Here is a 15,711-nt window from a genome sequence, read left to right on the forward strand (position 1 = left end):
TGTGGACACGTGCTGGCTGGAAAGGAGGCTCCACTGCACACAGAGAGGGGCGGGAAGAGGGGACAAGCCGATACATACTCTTAGAGTTTGATTAATAGGGAATATAATACAAAAATATAGTACTAAAAATAAGATGCACTCTACAGACATTCACAACGGCGACTGTCAGAAGATAGGACACAGCGGCTCAGGCACCCGCTGAATGGAAAAGGGGCACTTTAATGTTCTGTATGGCTAATACTAAAGCCAATACTGGCTCAATACCCTCAATGGGCTTTGACGTACTAATGCGTTGGTTTAACAGTTCGGGTGTGGGAAGCTTCCAATGTCAACTCGACTCGATTGGAAGACAATGAACGTATTTTAGCCCTAAATGAATTAATAGCAAACATGGTTTACATAAAATACATTTTTCCAAGAAAGTTTATAATAATACGATCTATAGTTGAAATCTGAGCCTAAATATGAAGGAAAAGCATTTTCAGAGAGCAATCACGCTGTGTTTATGTAGAAAAAGCGATTAGGTTTATGAGCAATCTAATTACCTATTCGCTTAAAACGCTATATAAAATAAAGTTTATTTAGAGATGAATGATCAGTGTCGCAGTTTAAATAATTTTTGTAGGAGGGCTTGGACAGATTCCAAGTGCATTTTTGCAATTTACGTTGCATTGTCCAATGTTCTGTTGTAATACAGTCTAGAATACAGTTAGTCTAAGCTTTATCATCTTATTTAAAATAAATGTTTTGAATCCCCGGCAGAACACACTCCATAAGAATCAGCGCTTTTATACAGTATATCACCTTTAAACACATATATTTAAACACGCGTTTACGATTTAAATCAAAACGCGATTCAAATCAATATAAATGTATATTTTGTAACCCATAGGTGACTATTCATTGTTATTAAAAATACTTAAATTCGATCATGTTGTGATATTTAGAAATATAAATTTGTTTGGTGAGAGTGAGGTTTTATTTAATCTCTGACCAAGGGAAACGTTTCATTTTTTCAAAGAAATGTTTGTTAAAAAATAAAGTCATAGTTCCATGGGATTCAATCACAGACCATGTGACATGGGAGTCAGGAAACTAACACACAGCACCACCGGATTTAATAACGCTATAAAAACGCTATAAAATAATGTGATTAGGCACAGAACAAGTTTACAGCACAGTACAATAATAAATGCTGACCATGACTTTAGAAGCATAAATTACCTTACACTCAATTTAAACACAAGCTGTCTTTCTGTATGAACCTCTAAGCTGGTTCATACAGAAATGTAGAAATGCATTAGCCTGATTATGATTAAAAAACACATAATTCAACACGCGTTTGCGATTTAAATCAGAACACGATTTAAATCAATATAAATGTTTATATTGTAACGCGTACTGTCCAGCCTCCATTTCTCTATAAAAATTTACTCTATTGCACACACACACACAATAGAAGCAGGAACCGTTGTCAGAAGGGAAGAAGGTGACTATTCATTGTTATCAAAAATGACTTAAAATCGATCATGTTGTGATATTTTGAAATATAAAAGTCAATTGATTGTCCATAATATCGCTATTCTATTTTTTCGAAGAAATGTTTGTTAAAAGAAAAATCCAGCACCAGCTGGATTTGAACACACAACCTGTGCATTGTTAGTCAGGCATGTAGACCAGTAGGCTACAAGACAAGTCGCATGAACAGGGAGGCGAAACAGCCCTACACAGCTCTGTCGCAGTACACGACTATAATCATATCGTCATTAAATTCTTTAGATGCGCGATTCCATATTATATTCCATATTAATCAAATTCTTAAAGTATGCTTGTTGACTCCGGTATCTCTTTAGTTAAAGACTTCGATGCTTAAAATGTTTAGGGAGAAATGGAATACTGGTGTGTATTTTTTCTTTAAAGTACCAAGACCAGCTATATATAGTACTGTATGTTTATGTTCCAAAATTAATATCATTTATGGCCTTCACACGCGTTACAGTATGCTCCTATTCTTTTTATACTCAGCTACTAAGATTTCTCTTCAGTGGTAAAATTCAATATCTACAACGGGCACAGTAAAGACGTTTACTGTAAGTCTTTCTACGACAGACCAACTGTCGGTCAACCAATCACGTACCGCGGTACCCCGTGTCATCTTGCGTCATGATACGCGACACCGCAGCCAATTACCTGCGGTACGTGTCTGTACCGCTCACTTTGAATGGCTGCATCTGTATGTACACAGTGGTACAGCAGGGTGTAGGGCTCAAACCCACATGACCCCATAAGCCCTAAATTATTAATAATATCTTCTGTGTCACATTAATATAGGAATGTTCTTTTTCACAAATGTAAAAAGAGGCGATATACTTTAACTGTTCTTCAACTTTTTAACTCTTCTTCCAACAAAGCCTCACAACATTGTCCAATAATACTCTTCTTGTGTCTAATTTCTAGTTTAACAGGATTTGAGCTACAGTATATGAATATAATTATATTGTTATTAATTTCTTTAGATACATGATTCCATATTATATTCCAATTTAATCAAATTCTAAAAATGTCAATATAGTGTCCATAATATTTGCTCTTTTAGTTTTTCAAAGAAGACTCTCAAGGGCTTGAGGCGTCTGTTAAATTGCCCCACTGAATAAAGTGTTTTGAATTAAACCGGTTTAACAGCTCTTAAGCATACTGTAGTTTTTGTTAACACAACTTTGTCAGTGAATAAAATGACCGCTGGCACTTTTCCTCCCCCCCTACATTCTCAGAGTAGAATAGGTGAACCTTCCAATGAAAGACAGTCCCCCTTCCCCCCGCGGACAGACTGACAAATGTTTTCACTGCCTATTATTTGAGCTACATTAATATAATTGTATCATTATTAATTTCTTTATATAAGCTATTCCATATTATATTCGCCATTAATCAAATTAAATTAATCAAATTAATCAAATCAAAAGTATGATTTTGTTTACTCCGAGAATGAGTGTATTTGCAGAAAAGGTTAAAACATTATAACTTTTTATTAACACCCTCCACATTGCGTCGGGCCTAACAACACCTTTTAACTGTGGCTATATCCACGATATAGCACAGGCCTCGAGTGCCTTATTGCTTAAATAATTAAATTCTGAAAAGTATGAGTTTATTTTATTGTGATAATGAGCAAAAGTATACGTGGAAAATGGTAATCACTTAACTTTGAACATTTTGTGATATTAAGAAATACCAACAAATCCAATATAGTGTCGATAATATTTATTATCAATAATAACGACAATAGGTGCAGCTTCAAATTATTCGTTGTTATTAGTAAATGACATAGCTTCGAACAGTTGTGATATTTAGAAATATAAAAAAGTCAATATACAGTAGTGTCCATAACATTTTCTATTTTAGTTTTTCAGAGAAATGTTTATTTGTTAAAAGAAAACTTAAGGCAATAGCTGGGTTTAAAAACCAGACCTCAGGCTCATAAGACAAGCACTTAAGCCATCACACGGGAAGCACTGAAACTGAAGCACACATAGAAAGTGTATTATACTACTGGTTGAGCTACAGTAGATGAATATAATTTATTGTTATTAATTTCTTTAAATATGTGATTCCACATTATATTCCCTATTAATCAAATTCTGAAAAGTATGCTTTTGTTTACTGCAATAACGAGCGTATTTGCAGAAAAGATTAAAACATTATACTTTTTTACAAAGTATATAAACTTAATATGGTTGGTAGAAGCATGTAAAAACTTTTCCAAAATAACCTCAGTATGTAACTGAATGCAAACCTTTGAGGCATAAAATGTTTAGGAAGAAAGTGGAATACTGGTGTGCATTTTTCATTTAAACTACCAATACCAGCCATATACAGTTTACATAATGTTTATGTTCCTAATTTTATATTGTTTATGACCTTCAGACGTGTTATGCTCCTATTCTTTTTATGCACAGCTATCAGAATTTCCCTTTAGTTGTAAAATTCCATATAAATATTCAATACTAAGCGGATTAAATCATGCACAGTAAAGATATTAAATGATTAAATCTTTTCACTAATGACCAATTCACCACGAGTGCCCCTGCCTTAATTGACAAGATATAGGATACATGTGGAGCTCTAGCCTGATAAACCCTTCAGTAATTCATTGTTTTTCCTTTGAGATTAGAATTATTGTTATGTGTAGTTAAACACTTCATATCCCTGATATAATTAAAATACACAAGATTGTTCACAGATTACAAGACATAAAATATGCTTATTTTTGTATTGCCACTGCAACAGTCACAGATTTTTGCACAGGGACTATTCTAGCTATTATCAACAATAACAATAGAAGATTTTGGTGGACAGTTCTAGTAGTTCAACAGATATAGTCAGTTAAGTAAAATAGTTTACAAGGAAAAACTACAATAACAACTCAAATTTACTCATAGTGTTGGGTATGTATTTTACTAACAATCATTGCATTTCTCAGATTAAAAAAAATGTTTTCTCTAACAATTGAATTGTTGTTTCTTACCTCTGTTAACGCTGTTAAGATCTGTGAGAAGTGCAATCTGTAGATTGTTCTTGTGCTTCTGTGGGCTCCTGGCTGAGAGATTCAGTTCCCAGTACTGCACACAATACTGATACAAAGCTACAGAGCTTTTATATTAGAGAGATGCACTTTCACTTTCAATTTCCTGTAATAGGTCCTGTGTATTAGTTTACATATTCCATGACTTTTAACTTATAAGAATTTATTTTGATTTAAACTAGCCCTTCTAAATCATCCCCTGCTTTATAAATTGTACTAAATGTGCAGTCATAAATAAAAATAATTGTATTAAGTATTCCAATTGCATATTGCAACTTAATAAATGTCTTTAGGTAACTAAAAAGTGTATTTTTCTTTCCAAATGCTACAGTTAAATATTAAACATTAAATCAAAATAAATTCTTATAAGTTAAAAGTCATGGAATATGTAAACTAATACACAACACCAGTTACAGGAAATTGAAAGTGAAAGTGCATCTCTCTAATATAAAAGCTCTGTAGCTTTGTATCGGTATTGTGTGCAGTACTGGGAACTGAATCTCTCTGCCAGGAGCCCACAGAAGCACAAGATCTATCTACAGATTACACTACTCACAGATCTTAACAGTGTTAACAAAGGTAAGCAACAACAATTCAATTGTTAGAGAAAACATCTTTTAATCTGAGAAAAGCACTGATTGTTAGAAAAATACATACCCAACACTTTGTGAGTAAATTTGAGTTGTTATTGTAGTTCTGACTATATCTAATGAACTACTGAAACTGTGCACCAAATCTTCTATTGTTATTGTCGACAGTCCCAGAGGTGGCTGTGAATGCTAAAATAACAGCTAGGATAGTCCCTGTGCAAAAATCTGTGACTGTTGCAGCTGCAATACAAAAACAAATGGTGAAAGTTAATGCAATGATGCATGTTGGAAAATAAGTAAGTTTTAAGTTTATTTAAAAAATATTTTTTTTTTAATGTTGTAATCTGGAAACAATCTTGTATATTTTATATATGTCAGGGATATGTTGTAACAGAAAGAATAAGGTTCCGGATCCCGAGATGAAGTTAAACAGATGAGTTTATTGCATGCAAGGAACAATAAAGCCGAAGTCTTGTTTCCCCGCAAGAAACAACAAAACCAAAATATTGTTCAATGTGCCGGTACAAACTTTTAGTTTATTTAGTATTTTCTTTCCGCTTCTGACGTCACTTGGTATTATGGTAAAGAGGGGGGTCATGGTATTTGGCCAGTTTACAGCTTTTTGGCCAAATGGTCAGGGATTAAGTGCCCAGGGGGTTCCCTAGCTCTTTTAGCTTGCATCTGGAATCCTTATCAGTTCTCCCTTTCCTGCCATAAACTCCTGTTGCTTAGAAGTCTAATGTTCATGCAGAATGAACTTAAAGTTAACATCTTGTATCTTTCTTCAGTTATGAAGTGTTTAACTACACCTAACAATAATTCTTAAATCTAATAATAAATCTTTAAGGATAAACAATGAATTACTGAAGTTGTCAGATGAGTGAGTACATGCAGATGAGTACATATGTTGTCCACTCCAAAAGAAGTCAACAGGCTTAAGTTCTTGTTTGCCATGGTGAAGGATTCTGGTGGCTCTGTAATTGTGTGAGGAGCTTTTCAGACATGGTTAAGGGCCACTCAATCCCCCTAGAGGACATGAGGACAAGATAAATGCCAATAATTATAATAATTACAAAATCATGCTGAATAACTGTCACATCACTCCAGTGGAGTTCTAGATCTTTGTAGAATCTATGCCAAGGCACATTGAAGCTGTTCTGGTGTCACATTGTGACCCTAAACCATATTAATACACTTCATGTTGTCATTTCCTTGATTTTTATAGTTACCTATAGTTAGGCTTCACAGCCTGCTAGCAGCGTGTATCATAAACCAACCAAGTTAACATCTACAGTATTTCACTCCACTAACAGTGAGAAAAATATAAAAGTTAAAACTTCAGTAAGTTGTGCACAAAAAATTGCAGCAGTCAGCTGACACCCCTACCTTACACGAATCATAAGTTTAATAGACCCATACCTATTGTTAAGAATGTTCTTTTTATGAAAATGCAATGCTTTGGAACATGAATTGTTACCCAAATTTGAATTAATGAAAGGTGAATTCAAACTATGAAGAAGCAATTTAAAGAAATTTAGAAAGCTCCTGCAAATGTAGAGAGTAAAAAGGAAGGTGTCATGCAACTCATTTCATATCGAGTGTACACCTCATATTCCACTAACTAGTATGTGTGAGAGCTAGCAGAGAGCCTATGGAGTAGTACAAGCCATGTGTGATATGAAATATAGATGAATGGGTTTCAGGGAATTAATTACATTCATAAAAAGAGGTATGGGTGAAATTAATCTGAAGAGGAAATTTGCCACTTAAAATACCTAATAGAGCACACCAATGGTTTGCCTTAATAAAAAGTAACTGAAAACTGTATCTAAAAATAACTGAAGGAAAGAAGAAAAAATATCACATTCATTAACAAATGATAACATTAACTGGTAACAGAAGTAAAAACATACAGTACATGCAAATACAGTATATAAACATGCTCAAAACTATAATGCTAAGATTCCAATATGAATTCAATCCGTAATCTGTAAATAGCAAACTTTGTGTGTTTCAGTTTGTAAATACAGTAATTGGAATCTTTTGTCTTTTAACTTGTTGAGTAGTTTATTGCTCAATTACAGATCCATTACAGAGTGTGGTACGCTGCGGTAAAACTTGGTAGGCATGGCACAACACAACGCGTCATACCGCATCATACCGCATGTTATGATAGTATCTAGAATCACCTTGTAAAACTGCCAGGTAGAGCTAATAAAGCTTACTGTCTCATGTATAGCCTTTGAGCTGTTGCCAAAAAACACCGGGTTTTGAATCCCGGTTGCTACTAAGGGGCAATCGTTTTTCCAATTAAGAATTTAAGTTGTATACTCTTTAGACTTTTAATTTTAAATTGTGTATTACAGCATGTTAATCATTAAACATTAAAAAGTTAGTATATTTTATAAAAGCAAGATTGCTCAGCTGGACAAAAGTACACAACCTTCCACTTCCATCATAAATATTTCAATTTTTCATAAATATTTTATGCATTAAAGTCTTTACAGAAGATATTACTAATAGTATTAATAATGAATGACCTTGGATAGGCTGTAATCTCAAAGTACAACCTTGGTCCACTTTCTTTGTAACTGTCTGCATCAGTTTAACTGTTGCGACACTAAATTACTTTATTTTTTCATTGACAAAAAGTAACACCACACTCTCTTGTCTCAGTCATTCAGTCTTGTGGACTGTTTTGTTGCTCCCCAGACTGTTAAACCAAAGGAAAACAGCGCCTCTTTCTTCGTAGCATTCTGTTGATCCGATCACGTATTCGTTTCCAATCACCCAAAGTAAGTTTTGAGAATTTTCGATTCACCATGCATATAATGTTTTCCAAAAGATTGCTCATAAATGGTATTAATGTAGGAACATAAAAATATTATGTAACCTGTATATGGTTGGTATTGGTAGTTTAAATAAAAAAATCCACACCAGTATTCCACTTTCTTCCTAAACATTGAAAAGTCTTTCATTCAGTTACATACTGTGGTTATTTTGGAATAGGTTTTACGTGCTCCTTCAACTATATGAAGTTTATATACTTCATAAAACGTAAACATGTTTTAACATTCCTATGAATATTTGCGCTCGGTATAGCAGTAAAAAAAAAAGTACTTTTTAGAATTTGATTAATAGGGATATAATATAGAATCGCATATCTAAAGAAATTGATAATGATATAATTATATTCATATAGCTCAAATTATCACAGTAGTGCATGTCTGCATCAGTTTAACACTTACCATTGTGATTATGTGTGTGGCATAATGGCTTAGGCATGTGCCTTATATGCTGGAAGCCAGGCGTTCAATCTTAGTTATCACCATGATATTTCCTCTAACATATAAACATTTCTTTGAAAAACTAAAATAGCAAATATTATGGACACTATATTGACATTTTTGATATTTCTAAATATCACAACATTTTCGAAGCTAAGTGATTTACAAATAACAATGAATATTTTCAAGCTGCTACTGTACTGCCACTACAGTATAGCTTGTGGGAAATACATTTACAGTATTTGACCTGCAGCAAAGTTTAACTCATTCAGAGCACCCTACAGAACATTACAAACTTTCTTCGTGAAATTCTTTAATTCTTTAATTCTTTAAATGAAGGAAGAAGGGTTATTTTTACAATTGGCACTCCGAATTTCTGGCTGATTTAATTCCCCTCACTTAGCTGAAATGGATAAAGAAATCAAGCAGTGGTTATATGTATTGAAAGGCGTTCTGTTTTATTAACAGACACTCCGACTCAAACCTATGTTGTACAGTGATATAGATGTGGGTAATGTCATCCCCATTAAACAATGTGCTTATTGCGCAAATTCTGCTTAACACAAAAAGAGTATTATTGGACAATGTTGTGTGGCTCTGGCAGAATTTCTCTGTAAACTGAAGAGTTATAGAGGAGACACATTGTGTATCACCTCTTTTTACACTTGTAAGAACATTCCAATGTTAATGTAACACGGAAGATATTATTAATAACCCTTTAAATCTGAAGCTGTTAACTCTACTTCACACCTGCATGTCAAAGATCACAGTTTCAAAATAAAAAAAACATCAAAACTTTGATTGGATGAGAATGTCATGATTGTTTCACATGTATGTGAAACGTGACAATTTGTTACAGTTACCTTCAGGAGAAAAAATGTTTATTTTTTATTTATTTGTTGCTGCTGCAGTGGCTTGCAATGGCTGGATAGTTAACACTTCAAAATTGCTTTATCAGTCTGTCCGTGGGGGAAAGGGGGGAGCTTTCCTTGACAGCTGACATTCCTCCATACACTTAAGTGAAAAATTTATAAAAACACCAATGTAAACATCATATTTACAATTGATTGAAAATAAAAATGTTAAGTTCTCTAAAGCTTTCTCAGTCAAGTACAATAATTCATGTAGGGAGCTGTGTAGGCATATGTTGGCAGCAAAAGATCAGCTTAAGAGGGAAGAAAACGCTTTCAGAGATAACAATGTTTAAGCTGTGAAAAATAAAAACCTCAATTCAATTGCAGCCTAAATCTTTCCCCACACACCCTGCCCCCACTGCGATTGGAATATACATAAACAAAGCACTGAAAGCTTTACAGTAAATGATCAGGCATTTCGCAGACGTGGGGATACGTAATTCTGGTATTATGAACTCACACCTGGGATTCGATTAATTTAAAATAAGTTTTAATTTTATTTTAATTTAAACTAATAAAGATTAAAGATTAATTTAAGTGTTTCAAATGTTTAATTAAGAAGCTAAAAGAACTTACAGCTCACACAAAGACTCAATCTATGTACATAAAAGTGTTTTAACTGTCTTTTCATATTGATTTAAGTGTCCTTCTTTCAGTTGGATTGCATGATTACTGTTATGATTTCTTTATTATTACTGAATCCATCAACTCGTTCACTTGTGATTACTTGGAAATATTTTGACATGTTCCTTTTAACTCTGAGTTTGTAATGTCGGGCGTTCTGAACGAGTTAGCCTTTGATGCAGTAGAAATAAAATGTATTTCCCATGAGCTGTACTGTAGTGGCTTTAAAACGATGCAACATCATGCTGTTTGCATGTGGCACGTCTTTGTTCAAGTTTTAGAAGTACAGTATGGAAAAACTAGTGTTAAGAAAAAAACAGGATATTTTATTTATTTTATTTTTAAAAATGAAATAAAAAATAAGATACAATGACGTGTTCCTGCCTTGTTCAAACATTGCGTGATTTTAAAAGCTGTAAAAACTGGTTTAGATAGCAGAAAGTCACCTAGCTCTTACAAGAGGCTCTGTTAAGCAGAGTTTGTGTTAACACAATACTCCCTTTGAATTAGTTTAAATCAACTTTGTCAGTGAAGAAAATGACCGCAGGCACTTTTCCTTCCCCTCTGATGCAAGGTAACAATGCGTTTTTTTGGGTTTTTTATTTTGCTGGGAATGTGAACATTGAATGAGCCCTGGGGTGTACAGTGAGACTAACACAGTGAAATTACTGAGATGGCTAGTTTAAGTAAAGGAACTAGTAATAGGTTTATTCCATGTTGAAAAGTGTTACGATCCCTGCCTCCCGGCAACGGAAGAGGCAGAAGTAGGCGTAACCCCAATCAATCAGTTCACCTGTCAGTTTTCCTATTCACCACCACACCCCCGTCTCATCCTACTTAAACACCTGTCTTTCCCTACCTCTTTGCTCAGTATTGGTTTTCCTCTCGAGCTTCCTGGTTGCGCTACTCCTACTTCTACCTTGTGTTTGTCTTGGCTTTCGGTTTACGGTTTTTTCCCTTTTGACTACGGCTTTTCGGATCATGGCTTGGCTTCGTTACTTATGCTCTGTTTCGGATCACTGGCTACACCTGGACTATTGGATTGCTCTACTGTCTACGATTTCGGATCACGCTTCGGCTTCGGTAACTCATTCCCTTTTGATCTCTGGCTTCCCCTGGACTCTCGGCTCACTCCTTTGACTACGGCTTTCTTTGGATCACGGCTAGGCTTTGTCAGCTCCCGCAAGTGGGTTCACTCACTGGTTTCGGTCCCTCTACCGAATTCATAACAAAAAGAGAAGAAAGAAAACACAATGTTTTGGCCGTGGAACCTTCTAGGCTCATTTTGTTTTCTTTCTTCTCTTTTCAGCATGAATAAACTATTACTTGTTCCTTTGCAGCCTATGCATGCTGACACAGCTACCCACCTGAACTAGTTTAAGTAAATATGTTAACAAATGTCTGAATTGTTAGATAAAATTGCATCCAGCTGTGAATCAGCTACGTGACTTTGCCCCCGTGAAAATGTGGGAAAGAGGTTTAGTGGGCAGTGTAGTCACCATAGTTTATTTTGATACACTGTACAGTATAATAGTATAAATCAAGTATGTTTTTTAATGTTTGTAATCACTATTCTTGCAAGCACATTTTATATTCAGTTTGCTTCTGTGTGTTAGCTGAAGTGTTAGCTAGTTGGCAAAGTTATTGAAATCTGAAACATCGTGTCTCATAAATAAGTATTTTAATATGCGAAGCTCATGAAAACTGAGGAAAACAATGACTCTGAAAAAGATACAAGAAGCTTGAAATTATTATAATTAAATTGATACTGTTAATAATGACCAGACACATTATTATAGTTTCAGTGGTATTTTTAATACCACTTTGTTATTCTCAATCCTAATCACAATATATACGATTTCATTTTAAGGCGTCTGTGAAATTCCCCACTGAATAAAGTGTTTTGAATTAAACCGGTTGAAGAGTTAACAGTATTCACGATTTTTATTTCATTATTAATATAACTTAACAGTGAATATGTTATAATATATATACAAAAAACTGTTAATATAGTGTACATAATACTTTGACATGCGTGAATGAGTCAAATTAAAAATAAAACTTGTTAACAAAGAAAGTGGATTACAGTAATACTACCAGCTATAAAGATACATAAATTTAGATCCTTAAATTAATACTGTTATTAAATTCTTTAGATACACGATTCCATGTTATGTTCCATATTAATCAAAGTCTAAAAAATTTGCGTTTTTTTACTATGATAACGAGCGCAAATATCAATAGATGAGGTTAAAACATTATAACTTTTTATGAATGATATAAACTTAATATAGTCAGGATCACATACAAACTTTTGCAAATTAACCACAGCATGTAACCAAATGAAAGACTTTAAAATGTTTAGGAAGAAAGTGAATACGGGTGTATATTTTTTTTAAACTACCAAAACCAGACATATACAGTTTACATAATATGTTTATGTTCCTAAATTAATATTGTTTATGACCTTCAAACATGTTGTGCTCCTCTTTTGCTCTTTTGTTTTTACTCAGCTACATAAATTTCCCTTTAGTTGTAAAATTCCATATTAATATTCAATATTAAGTGGATTAAAACATGCACAGTAAAGAGATTAAATGATTATATCGTTTCACTAACAACCAATACATCATGAGACCCCTGTCGTTCATTTTGGCTAGTCAATCACGTACTGCGGTACAACGTGGTGAACTGTAGATAATTTCGCGCGATACGGGGTTGTACCATTCATTTATAATGGCTGCATTTGCATGTTTCACAATATTGAACTTAAATCTGTAGTAATAGCTGTTTTATTGAACTCTAATACTTGAATCTTCTCTTCTGTAGAGAAATCATGTCATTGTCAACTGTAGAGACACTCGCTGTCATCTGTAACGAAGACTTGGAGGAATTTGGTGAGGCTGTTATATCATCCATGAAGGAAGGTGTCCTCTCACTGCAGAATCTCTTTGCGATTCTCCTGGTTGTGGACAGAAATCACATGGAGCAGGAACATGCAGACATTAGGAAACTGATTCTGGCAGCAAAGGAATGGCTAGAACGATCAGATAAAGCTGCAACATGCAAAGTGGAAAAGGTGGACAAGCACTGTGAGGAGCTGACAATGGAGAAGGGCAGGCTGCAACGAGAACATGGTAGCAAGAAAACAGAATTGGCCAACCTGAAAGACCAGCTCACAGCCAACACTGAAATATTGGAGAGACACAGAAATGAACTGCAGTCAGCAAAAAGTAATCTTCAGTCCAAACAGCAGATTGTTAATGATATTAAAGCCAGAATGCAGCATGATGAAGCTATTAGAAACACTGGAATTGGACTGATGTTTATTCCTACTATTGGGACTATAATAGGTAAGTGCTGAAAGGGGACATGTAGTGTACAGTAATAATAACATTTGGTAGAAAGAAGTGCCAAAATTGCTTCTACCACTGAATCAACATATTTACATATCCACATTATACCCCAAAGTTACTTGAAATCAGAAGTTTGTTACAGCATTAAGATTAAAAAATACTAGTGTTCTTTATTTACACTACAGTGAAATAAAGAAAAAAACAGCCACAACCAAATACCAAAACGAAACCTTCATCGAAAAGTGTAGTCAGAAGCATAAAATCTCTGACTATCATAGCCAAGCAGCTAAGCCATTTACTGGCTTCAAAACAATATTTACACAGTCTCAGTCTCCCTTCGGTGGTCAGTCAGTCCTTTTCTCTATGTTGAGTGGAGCCAATAGGCCTTCTATTCTCCAGATGGCAGACATAATTCCATTGACTTACCCAGAAAGCCTCCACTTCCCACTTTTAAATTTCTCCTGGCCAATTATCTTCCAGCAACTGGTCAGGTGACTGAAAGAAGCAGGTTATTCCCCCAGAGGTTCCTGGTGAATGTGCTTTCACACAAGGATGAGAATAAAATATGAAAATATCAATTCATATTGGTCTTTCCTGGACACAAAATAATACACTATTGTTTTTTTTTCCTTTTTTCATTTTTCAGGAGCTACTCTGATTGGTGTCTATCAAACGGACTTAAACAATGCCACAGAGGCTGCCAACACTGCTGAAATGGCTTTGAGGACATCTGAGGAAAATGTCACCACATCTCTTAGTAGAGTAGAGGAATATGAGCAAATGGTTGAAAAGAAGAGAGAGGAGCTCAACAACACTGATGCATGCTTAAGACAAATTCAGAATGACATTCAAGACATTTCCTCTAAGATCTCATACATGGTGACTGTCCAGCAAGACTTGAGGAATGCCACACAGATGCTCAACACATTGTCAGGGAAAGCACAGGTGTTGGTGAAACAGACTGAGTATGTCATCATCTTTGATGTGGTGATTAACATTCTACAGGATATCTCTCTGAAACTGTGTGAAATCTTGGGCATGGAAAAATACCATCTTCTCTTTCAGGAAGATATTGCAACACTCATAAGTGCTTTGAGAGAAGACAATGAGAAACTGAAAGCCATTTCTTTTCAAGAGGATCAGGAAACTATTGTATCATTAATATGAACAGGCTTGTCATAAAATCATAAAATTAATGACTTACTCAATTAAAAAATAAATAAAACAAGGTACTGTTGTTGTGTAATACTAGTGAGTGGCTTTATAGTTGCAATGGGAAAAAAGTTTAAATCTTATACAGTACAGAGCTCTAATCCTAATCTTTACCATCGTTGTTCCAATGAAAACTGAAGTGTATAAATACTGTATTTTTTGGTTACAAGCTCACTGTGGATGAAAGTTATATTGTACTCTGCTCTCCCTGGAAACAGTATTTTGTAGAAATGTTGCGATGTCGGCTGACATACTGTATAGATTTGCCTCTACTGTATGTTTTACATTCACTTACATTATCAGTATTTGACACTCAGTAAAATGCAAATATGTCTAAGAATATCAAAGCATTAGCATTAGTTTTGTATCTGCAAGCTTATTTTGACATTTATCAAATTATTATTTTTAAATGTCATATACAATGCTTTCTCAATGTAATCTTTTAATAAAGTAGCAGTGAACAAAGAAGCCTGATAATAATATTATTGGGATAAATAAAACAAAGCAATCACATTGGTTTTGTGCACATTAGTTTGCACAAATAATGTTTTACATTTATATAACACAATAACACTTAAATCAGAAATGTGTCTTTCATCAGGGGAACTTCTAGAAACATAAAAATAGTACAAGTAAACATTAAATTAAATATATTATTGCATTATAGACATCAACCATATATTATAAAACATTTTTATTATATCACAGTACGTGAACAGTGCACTTACAGAGAGGGGCTAATACAGTTACAAATAGGGAGTTGTGAAAATGAAAAAATCTATCAGGAAATGACCAAGCAGATTAATCAATAAATGAAATAAATAATCATAATCCCCAGACTTGTAAAACATTGTGGCCAAAAATACACCAGAGTTGTTGGTATAGTTAGTGGCACATGAGCTCTTTGTTCTCCGGGACAGCTTTGGTGAAAAGAGTAATAATTCAGGCACACTGGGATTAACAAATATTTATTAATAATTAAATTCACACACTAACGCACACACAGTATAAACATACCTCACACAAGTTATACTATTGTATGTACAAACTTTCAAATAATGTGTCTCAGAGGCCCAAAGTTATCAAGAATTTTTATAATGTCTACAATATCCCAAAATAAAAGATAAGTCTTCTAAACTAACCAGA

General features: G+C 34.2%; 2 protein-coding genes across 4 annotated transcripts in view; one reads left to right on the top strand and one right to left on the bottom strand.

Moving 5' to 3' along the window:
- Positions 1-4,935, bottom strand: part of LOC148647121 (uncharacterized) — a 31,163-nt gene extending 26,228 nt beyond the window's left edge. For all 3 annotated transcript variants that reach the window (XM_088609350.1, XM_088609349.1, XM_088609348.1), the window contains exon 1: positions 4,526-4,935. The gene's annotated coding sequence lies outside the window, so the exon portion shown is untranslated. The remainder of the gene's footprint in view (positions 1-4,525) is intronic.
- A 115-nt stretch (positions 4,936-5,050) lies between these two features.
- On the top strand, positions 5,051-15,033 carry LOC148647123 (uncharacterized). The gene is made up of 3 exons (XM_088609360.1): positions 5,051-5,161; positions 12,827-13,350; positions 14,000-15,033. Exons 2-3 carry the CDS (start codon positions 12,834-12,836, stop codon positions 14,518-14,520), a joined length of 1,038 nt encoding a protein of 345 aa, XP_088465486.1. The 5' UTR covers positions 5,051-5,161; positions 12,827-12,833; the 3' UTR covers positions 14,521-15,033.
- Positions 15,034-15,711: the final 678 nt, after the last annotated feature.

Source organism: Lepisosteus platostomus, chromosome 16 (assembly GCF_059453375.1).
Source record: "Lepisosteus platostomus isolate fLepPlt1 chromosome 16, fLepPlt1.hap1, whole genome shotgun sequence".
Lineage (NCBI taxonomy): Eukaryota > Metazoa > Chordata > Actinopteri > Semionotiformes > Lepisosteidae > Lepisosteus > Lepisosteus platostomus.

Bases quoted from the DNA above. Each gene is read 5' to 3' on its own strand.
- LOC148647123 (XM_088609360.1), top strand. From the start codon at position 12,834: ATGTCATTGTCAACTGTAGAGACACTCGCTGTCATCTGTAACGAAGAC. The intron at 13,351-13,999 runs GTAAGTGCTGAA...TTCATTTTTCAG, and splicing joins TACTATTGGGACTATAATAG to GAGCTACTCTGATTGGTGTC.